The sequence below is a fragment of the Pogona vitticeps genome, chromosome 1 (assembly GCF_051106095.1).
Source record: "Pogona vitticeps strain Pit_001003342236 chromosome 1, PviZW2.1, whole genome shotgun sequence".
NCBI classification, from domain to species: domain Eukaryota; kingdom Metazoa; phylum Chordata; class Lepidosauria; order Squamata; family Agamidae; genus Pogona; species Pogona vitticeps.
The window spans coordinates 201,353,947-201,363,756 of record NC_135783.1 but is presented as its reverse complement, the minus strand read 5'-3'; the positions used below and the strand labels follow the sequence as shown (position 1 = coordinate 201,363,756).

The 9,810-nt window shown below is 41.4% G+C and overlaps 1 protein-coding gene across 8 annotated transcripts in view; it reads right to left on the bottom strand.

Moving 5' to 3' along the window:
* Positions 1 to 3,445: 3,445 nt before the first annotated feature.
* Positions 3,446 to 9,810, bottom strand: part of OLA1 (Obg like ATPase 1) — a 120,955-nt gene continuing 114,590 nt past the window's right edge. For all 8 annotated transcript variants that reach the window (XM_078394128.1, XM_078394124.1, XM_078394139.1 and 5 more), the window contains one exon: positions 3,446 to 3,995. In XM_078394128.1, coding sequence (XP_078250254.1) covers positions 3,894 to 3,995 — 102 coding nt within the window. In that variant the 3' untranslated portion in view covers positions 3,446 to 3,893. The remainder of the gene's footprint in view (positions 3,996 to 9,810) is intronic.

Sequence of the window (9,810 nt, the reverse complement as noted above, 5' to 3'; positions counted from 1 at the left end):
TGACCCTGGAGATGAAAAAAGAGCTCCTCCGGAAGTATGGCAGGAATCCATCCACCATCGACACCATTGTAGCGATGAGGGAGAAGATCCTTGCCACAGATGCAGCGAAGGGTGTCACCAGGATCGCCAAGAAATGGCCAGCTGTCCTGGAGGAGGTGGAGAAGCTCCTTGTCATCTGGATGGGAGAGAAGGAGCGTGCAGGGGACACAGTGACTGAGGCTGTCATCTGTGAGAAGGCCATGGCCTTGTATCCGGACCTCGTGGAGCAACAGCCCGGAACCTCAGCTGAGCCAGAAGAGTTCAAGGCAAGCAGAGGCTGGTTTGAACGCTTCAAAACCAGATCCGGCATCCACAGCGTGGTGAGGCATGGAGAGGCTGCCAGCTCCAATTTTACTGTGGCTGAGGACTTTGCCACGGAGTTTCTGGAGGTAATGACAACACAGGGCTACCTTCCACAGCAGGTCTTCAACTGCGACGAGACTGGGCTGTTTTGGAAGAGGATGCCCAAAAGGACCTTCCTGACGCAAGAGGAGAGCAAGCTGCCTGGCCACAAGCCCATCAAGGACCGTCTCATCCTCCTCTTCTGCGCCAGTGCCAGTGGGGACCTGAAGATTAAGCCCTTGCTGGTGTACCACTCCGAGAATCCACGCGCTTTCAAGAAGCATAAGGTGGACAAAGCCCGGCTGAGGGTGATGTGGCGATCCAATGCCAAGGCTTGGGTCACACGTGTCCTCTTTGTGGACTGGGTCAATCACGCTTTTGGCCCAGCTGTAAAGCGTTACCTGGTGGAGAAGGACCTGCCACTGAAGGCCTTGCTCCTGATGGACAATGCTCCTGCCCATCCTCCAGGCCTTGAGGACGACTTGTTGCAGGAGTTCCGTTTCATTAAAAAAAAGTTTCTGCCACCTAACACCACTCCAGCCAATGGACCAGCAGGTGATAGCAAACTTCAAGACGAGGTACACGAAGGAGCTTTTTCAGCAGTGCTTCGAGGTGACCGATTGCACCAACCTCACCCTCCGTGAATTTTGGAAGGAGCACTTTGACAAAAATGACAAAGAAAAACAACCCCTGAATGGCTTTTGACACCCAGAAGTGAGAAACTGTTAATGAACTGCAATTAGCTTCCAACATTTTAGCTGTCACCATTCTGATTCCATTCCCTCACTTCCACCATGTCATTCTTCTTCATGGTGCTTGCTAAGCAGACCATTCAACAAAGGCGGCACAAGAGACTTCTACAGGTTCCTATCAGTGGTGGCTGAAATAGACCAACAGAAAATTAATCCAGGGTTTATCATGGAAAATCATGTTGTTATCTCCAGATTGTTGGGTCATGACGCTAAGAGGTCTGGCAAACAGGAGTCTGTAGAACAAAATGGGTTCTGCTCACAAGCTCAAAATCTAAGAAAGAGAAGGTGGTGCAGAAACACAATATAGAAGAGCAAGGGGTAGAGTTCAATCCAGTCTAGGAAATGCCCTGATCCGAAGGGGCTGTAGCCACTCTCAATCCTAGCCCCCAGGTGGTCATCCACTCTTACACAAGAGCAACATGGAAGTGATGTTCAGGGAGTCAAGAGCTTCCCCAAAGTGATAACTCTTCAATTGTGTGGAGGCTAATGCATCTGTCTTGAGAGCAGGCGGCCATGTGTTGGAAAGAGAACATCCCTAAGGACCCAGCCCCAGTCACTCTGCCTTGGAGCAAAGGGGTCCAAAACAGGTGGGGTCTGCTCAAGCTGGAGACCGCCCCCCCCACTCCATGGCCTACACCACAGTGAAAGAGAATTATTTCTTACCTTTACACCCTGTCTTTCCATCTAAAAAAGTGTCCAAGTTGGTTTACAAGCTTCACTGCTTTGGGGCTGGCCAATGGTGTCCACCTGACTAATTTTCCTGCTTGAATCACAAGTACACAAATAGTGCAATTGTGTTTACCATTGCATTTATACCTTTGAAGTTTTCCTTAAAGGAAAAAGTCACTAACATTAATGTGCCAGCAAGGAAGTGTGGCGATAGAAAACCAAACATAAAAATACCCGCATCCCCAAATATCGTGTGTTTTAGAGAGATGTTATATAAATTGCTAAATCCCCCGAGGGAGACCAAAAAAAAAAAAAAAATAAATAAAAAAAAAGAGAGAGAGAGAGAGAAAGAGAGGTGCCATGTGTATGGTGCACAGCCTTCCATGGTGAAAATACAGCTCAGACACAGACACCAACCGAGCACACTAGGCAATCGAATGCTGTGATCTTTGATCTAGAATCCAACCTGCTGGAAAGAGAAATGTAAATTAACAAGAGTAGCCCGTCTATGCAACATTTGCCAGTGTTCCCTATACACACACATGCATGAAGCTTTAGGGAAATACTGTAATTACTTCTCCTAGGTAGTCAGCTTCCCCATATATGCATTCAGAATGTTCATTCCCACCCACACATGTCCACACACACCTCATCTCCCGATTCTGTGTTCCCCGATTAAATGTTCATTTAGGCATTTTCATTTGGGTGTGTTTTTAAAATATCAAAATGAGTAACAGCAGTCTAGAGGCTAAAATGAACACATAATTAAAACGGTGGCCCATTCAGATGATCATTCTCCTACAATTTATGGGAGGGGGGGATATACTCAGATGAAGCTTCCGTACGGAACTGGAAATACTGAAAATGTCAATGTCACTTTTTCCTTCTCAGGACTCCTAATGTCCCTGCCTATGACCTGCAGCAACAGCAGGCAACATGCTGCTCAGAGGGCCCCTCCCCCAAATTCTTTGTTATCGTTACAACAGGGAGAATTTTACTGCAGGCATTGTGATGCTCCTTCAAAATAAAACAGAAGGCAGGCAGCCCTTGAGTGCTTTGTTTTGTTTTAGTTGTGTGAAGGTTTTTTTTTGGTTTTTTTTTTTAAATAAAGGTTTCTGGAACCTAGAAGTGGACATCTGGCTACATCTGGTATTGGTGGGAGGGGTGAAAAGGCAGCAACCCGGACCTACAGTTTTGCTCTCATTACTACACAGTTATGTTAAACCACTACTGTTTAAGTAGTCTTTGATGGAAATCATGTTAAAAAATATTGGGTTTTTTTTTGTATGTATTGTTTTTTTGCACAGGTCTTCAAAAGAATGAGATTTACACACTGGATTTGCTCTCCCTCTCTCCAAAGCCACTTAAAGCTGTGCACCTTGTTATCACGTTAAGACATCCACTCAAAGGTGATAGTGCAATCTACAAATGCACAAACTTTCCCAAGGCAAATCACTGGCATCCTTAATCATCTGATTCCACTGAAAAGCTCTCTCTTCAAGATACCACAGCAGCTGCCCCTCACTGCCAGTTACTGTATCATACACACGTCTTAAAATTCCGTAATCAGCATCCAGCAGGTGCCGTATCACATTCAACACACCACATTCAGTCAATACAGACATCCCCAAACACAGAGAGGCTGGTTTTGTCAAATGTTTTATTGAGTGTAGACATCTGGAGTACTGTAAAACATGCATTATCTGTAGATTCAAAAAGGAGCAAGCCACATTGTCCTCACTGTCAAACATGTCAGGCTTGGCATATATGATGGAGATTAATGAAGTATCATGAGAGTAATATGGTTCCTGAAAAGCTCCTGCAATTTGGAGTAGTCTTAATCATTTGAAATGCAGAGCTGTTCGCATTTAAGCGAACTTGTATGTTCATGATTGGGGGGGGGGTGTTTGTCATAATTTAATTTAAAACAAGCACGAACAAGAGGGACTTCATTCATGGGTACTATCTGTCCTTAGGCGCGCACACTGCATCCTTTCCTTCACCCAGGAATCCCTACCGAAATAATAAAAAACTCATCTGCTTTTTTTTAAGTAACCAAGTTTAATTCTGAGTAATGAACAGATCCAATATTCATTTCTTCTTCGGCTGTTGAGGTGTGTTAAATTTAAAGAAGATAATGTCTCCGTCCTCGACTATGTAATTTCTGCCTTGCTGTCTGTATTTTCCAGCAGCCTAAAAAAGATAGAAGGCAAAGAGATTAAATCAGGAATAAAATTCTGATATGTCTACACCTCCGCTATATTAAAAAAAAGCAGTGTCAGTTCTGAATTTATTATTATTTATTTGACTTTTATATCACCCATCTGGCTGCAAGGCCACTCTGGATGGTTTACAACATAATAAAATAATAACAAACACATACACAAAATCAAACATAATGGTTATATAAAAATAAAAATCACACTATATAATCAGAAATGACCAAAACAAGTAAAATACAATCCGCTCAGAGAAACACTTGGTAGCTATGAACTTCTTGATCTGGGCTGAAGTTGACTGACAAATATATAATCATAATTTGTTGTTAATTGCTGATAGTGTTAACATTGCTATTGGCTTTTCTTATGCCGCGCTGACTGTGCAATTGCTTTGTGTCCTTAGGCACCAACCATTGTTATTTTGCATTAAAATCAACACAATTCATAGAAAGTACTTTAAATCCTTAGGTCTCGTGCAATTTTATTTTATTTTTTTATTCCAAAACCATCTTGATAAACAGAATAGCCAACACTGTTACAGATTACCTCCAATCAACAGGAGTAAATCTTTTATCAAGCTGGTTTACGAACTTCTCTTAGGATAGACTGTATTTCCTCCTGCTCTCCAAAATGGTACATGGTATATACCTAAGCAAGCTTCTATCTCCCTGAAAGGAAGAAAGCTATTTAAAGCACAAGACTATTTTAAGGGACAATGTCCAGCTTCAAAGAACTTGATCGGGACAAAAAAACACCTTGGTCTGGTTCTGTAAATTCCTGTGCCAGAGTTTACAGAACATGACACTGGAGCCTCTCAGAAGAGCTTGCATCGTCCTGGGGGGTGAGGTGATGGTGGGGAACAAAGGGAAAAATACAGGTCAGCAGCCTCTGATGGCCCAGGAAGGATGTCCCCTGCAGCAAAGGGAAGAAGGGGTGAGCAAGAACTCTGGAGTGCTTTGATACGAGGGAATAAGGTAGAACGACCTGCCCACCCAGCGAAGGTCCACCCATCTCCTTCCACCCCACAGATGATGTATGAACAGGTCTGTGTCCTCAGAACCCAATTACATTCACCTCAGCACTGCAATCCAGTAAGAACAAAACAAAGGAGTGGCAAGGAATTAAATCACACTCCTGCATCGAGGCTCTGGACCAGGATTTAAAGCATCCACCACAGGTCCTAGACCTGACAAGCAGAAAGGGGGTGGGGAACTGGAGACCCCCTTCTTAAGAGAGAATGAGCTTTCTGGAAATGTGAGGTTGCCACTTCATATTTCTCCTTACCCATGCCGATTTTAAGAGCTAAATAGCAAAGCAAAGATCTCAGCATGTTGCATCTGTAAAAGCTTATATGGAATACATTTTATGTTTCTATACAGTTGTGCCACGCAAGACGAATTCCTTGCGGGACAAAAAACCCGCAAGACGAATGTTTTTTGCAGTTGCTGTAATGCCTCAAAAGACGGCTTCTTCTGTGGCTGTGCTTCGCAAGATGAATGTTTTTCACAAGACAGATGCGTTGCAAGAGAAATGAATTATTTTCGTCTTGCGAGGTTCCCATAGGAATGCATTGCAATGCATTCCTATGGGAAAACGCTTTTCGCAAGATGAAAATTTCGCAAGACAGTGCTACTCGTGAAACAAATTAGATTCATCTTGCGAGGCACCACTTTATTTTTAATAATTTTTAAAAGGCAGAGGGGGGGCAGTACCCTGTTAGGAGATCACCACACCTGAAACTAAAGCTGCAGAAGCAGTTGTGGCTGTGTGGTGTGGCATAGTGTCTGTCTCAACTGCTTCTGCCATTTTAGCCCTACATGTGGTGACCTCCAACAGGATACTGACCTAAGAGTGCTAGGATTTAACTTTTGAAGGAAGATGGAAAAGATCAGAATATGGGCAAAAGCTGTTGAAAAGATTATGTGTAAAAACAGTGGAAGACAGGAAGACCTGGCATGACCATAGGGTCACAAAGAGTCAGACACGACTTAACGACTAAACAACAAAACTTAAAACAATTAAAGGCCATCTAAAACAATAAAACCACAACACTGAAGTCCACACCCACTTCATTATTTCAGATACTGAATGAATATGCATGACTCATATTTACTTTCCGTGTGTCCTAAATTATTCTTGCCAATAATTAAAGGTAATATGGGAAAGCATGGGTCAGGATTAGTGAGGTAATGAAGGGAATAATGCTTCTATGGTTCTGTGTTTTGATCTGCAAATTAAAAACAAACAAAGATATCGACCAGACCATGTTACTCGGTGTCCTAAGGGCTTTTTTACAATATACAGCAAGAAAGTTGGTCACACAGTTTAGTAACAGCTACAGAAACACAGAGATTAACCATCTTAATTTTGCAAACTTAATTGCTGTAAAAAACTTTCAACAACCTTGATCAGGAACTCGACAAAGTTATTATTAACATTCACAATTTGACGTGATGGTTAATTGTATACCCAACATTACAATGGAATCTCTCGGAAGCAACACACACTTAGGTTTAGTTAATGCTTAACTGAGGTTGTGTTTCGGCTGGATTGCCAGACTGCTGGTGTTTTAGGTGTGGCTTTGAAACAAGACTCTGGGCAGTGGACAGCCCACTTTCCAAGGGGTAGGGAATGCACAGTTTATGCAGTAAGGTAGGAAAAGTGCCCCCCTCCCAATCCCGCTCATGAAATCTTGTTTTCTGGCAGACAAATCCTCTTGAAATCTGGCCGACGCAAGGAAGATATATATATATGGCGCTATAGCTGCAGTCTTTTAATCTGTCTGGGCATATTTATTACTGCATAATTAGTAATAAGGACTCTTAAGGATTTTCTATAAAATTTCACCGAGAATTTAGACATATTAGTACAATTCCCCAATCTGGAAGCTGAATAAAGCAAGGAATAATTAATCAATTAGTTTATACTAATTGATCTGCAAATGCAAGATGCATTCACAAACCTTGAGGACTATGCCAGGGCTGGCTACTTGCAATCTCAAGAGTCCCAGTCTTCTTGCATGTGTTACAGACGCATTAATCTCTTTCAGTTTCCCATGCCTCTTTTTTCCTTTCATTCCCTACCCTTTGGACCATTTGAGGCAGAGAGGGAGAAAGATGACTTTGTGGCTGAAATCCTCTTGCTAGTTGGCACAGCCCCTTGCAGGTAGAATAGGCTCAGTTAATCAGTGGGTCTCCGCTGAGTCAACTCCTCCAACTCTAGACGTGACGTATGACACTAAGCCACAGGATTTCAGCCTGCATCTTCGAAGGTTAGCAACTAAGAACACCCACAAAAAAATGGTACAGTTGGATCTGCTGCCCCTCCCACTTCCCCCTGCATACATATTTCCATATTTCAAACAAGCATTTAGGCCCCTCTCTACCTTCTATGTCGGCAACATCTGGCCCAGAACAACCACCCCTCATGGCTATCCATGAGATACTGACAGAAACGCCACTGGTAGGCACAATCCCATACACCAATACTTCCCCCTTACTTTAAAAAGAAAAGAAGAGCTACTAATGGAATGAGGGAAGAGCTGAAAGAGGCAGCAACAACAGGGCCTGCTGGCAGCTGACTCTGGGTCCCACCAGCACATCAATGTGCAAGCACAGGAAATGAGCGTGTAGAAAAGGTTACAAAGATGCTGAATGTAGCAGCATTCTTGGGGCCGCCTGTTCTGCCCAAAGCCGCATGTTCATTGTTTTCACAAAGTGGGCATAGTCAGTTTTAATTAAATCCATTTTGACATACTAATACAAGTATTATGTATTTTAGCTACCAGTTCACAATTAATTAAAAGTGACGGTGTTTCTTTAAATTCCCTAGAGGCCATTTAATCCATTTCCATTGCTATCAGAAACACTGACTGGGGGAGAAAAAAAATCAATACCCATTTGTGAATCTTGAGTATGTATTAAACAAGACACGTCTAACCAGTTCATTTGCACTTGAAAGCAGCCATCTGTAGAAGCCAGCTTTGCCTAAGCAGATATGATTGCTAATAATGTGATATCCCAATAGACTACAAAGCCCACACAGAGCAATTCAGTGTGTAGTTCAGAGCACTGGCATTAAATTAGTTATGCTGTACTGTGTGCGTTAGATGCGCACAAAAATAAACTTTAAAAATCAATTAGTTGACAACATACAAAGCAGCCCGGACCCATATGACTACGGTTGTTTCAGCTGAAACTGAAAACTCCTAGAATCAACTTGGAAATATAAACAGAAATAAACAGCGGCCTGTACTGTTTACAATAACAACCCAGGCAATCACCAGCTTTCCTTCAAATCCATTCTCTCAGAAATCTGCATTTTTCAAATATATATATATATACTTTTGCATGTTTACTGACTTAAATGTTACAATTTACAGGCTAAATGATTTCTTTAGGCACAGAAAATTATTTAGTATTTAGATCAAAACATCTAGGGGGAAAAAACAAGTAAAATTTCTTACTATCACAACATAGCTTTTCATGCAAACCTGTTCCATATTCATAACCAAAGGAAGGGGTGTTCTCATAATTTATGATTTGACAACAGGTTTTCTGACTTTTAAAAATGTGAGATCTATTTATGACTCTGATTTACTTATTTGGTTAGAGATTCATTTCACTTTCACAAGATGGTTCACATGCCACAACAAACCAATTATAATGGGATTTCCCCCCTCCCTCCCCTCCTCCATTGCACACACTTCCTGCGGTTCAAACAAACCTATTAAAACCCTGCTGGTCTCTACAGTCTCAGTGTAGCAATACTACAGAGAATAACCTACATTCAAAATTACATTATTGCATACCTTACAAGCTATCAAATGGAAGAGAATGAGATACAGTCTTGGATAGCCTTATTAATGCATTCTAGTAGAATGCTTTGAACAGTGGACTGTTAAATTTAACTGTTTTGTCTTTCCTCCTTTTTTTCCCCAAACAATGCTAAGGATCAAACAAGATACAATCACAAAAACCAACAGTACATTACAAAATGAAACTGCTCTTTCCAGTTTCCATCGACGGGAAGACAAAGATTTTGTGAGAAGTGAAGCCATGATACTATTTAGAAAATGTGATTCTCTCGCATCAGCTTGAATGAAATGCAAAGCTGTTTGCATCCGTTATTATCTCATAACAACACAGTTAAATGCTGTCAACAGGGCATAAGTTTGGGCACCTAATCAGCCTCTGCCCTCTAGTGTTCGGAAAGAAGAGCAAATTCCATATCTTTAGAAAGATAAGGCTACCGAGCCAAACAATGAAGTGTTTCCTTCTCGTGAAATATGTGGCTATATAAGATAGGAAATAATAATGAAGGAAACAAGCAAGGAGAAACATCTTTAGACGCTACAAGTAGCTGAAACTTGTGATGCTGCTTAAGTATCTTTTATTTAAGCAGCATCATGATTTTAGAAGGTGATATTGTATTCGATCTACAGACAGGTTAAGAATTTTAACAGAATATGATAAACCAGTACCTTAACTATATGCAGAAGAACTACAGTTTTGTTATAACATTGGTAAGGTTTCTTATTTTACTGAATAAAGGGCTACAAACTGTTGTTGTTTTGCAATGATCTGAAAACAATGTTTGTCATGTAAAGTTTACTATTACATTGATCCTATCTGAAATAATAAAGTTAGGTGGCTAATACATTGTCCAGTCTGAAATATATTCAGGGTTCCTGTTTGGTTCTAAATGCTTAGATTTGTCCTAATAATTGGCATACTTTTCAATGTTAAACGGTCACATTTTTCATTGAATTTGACTTCTTTGCCAAAACA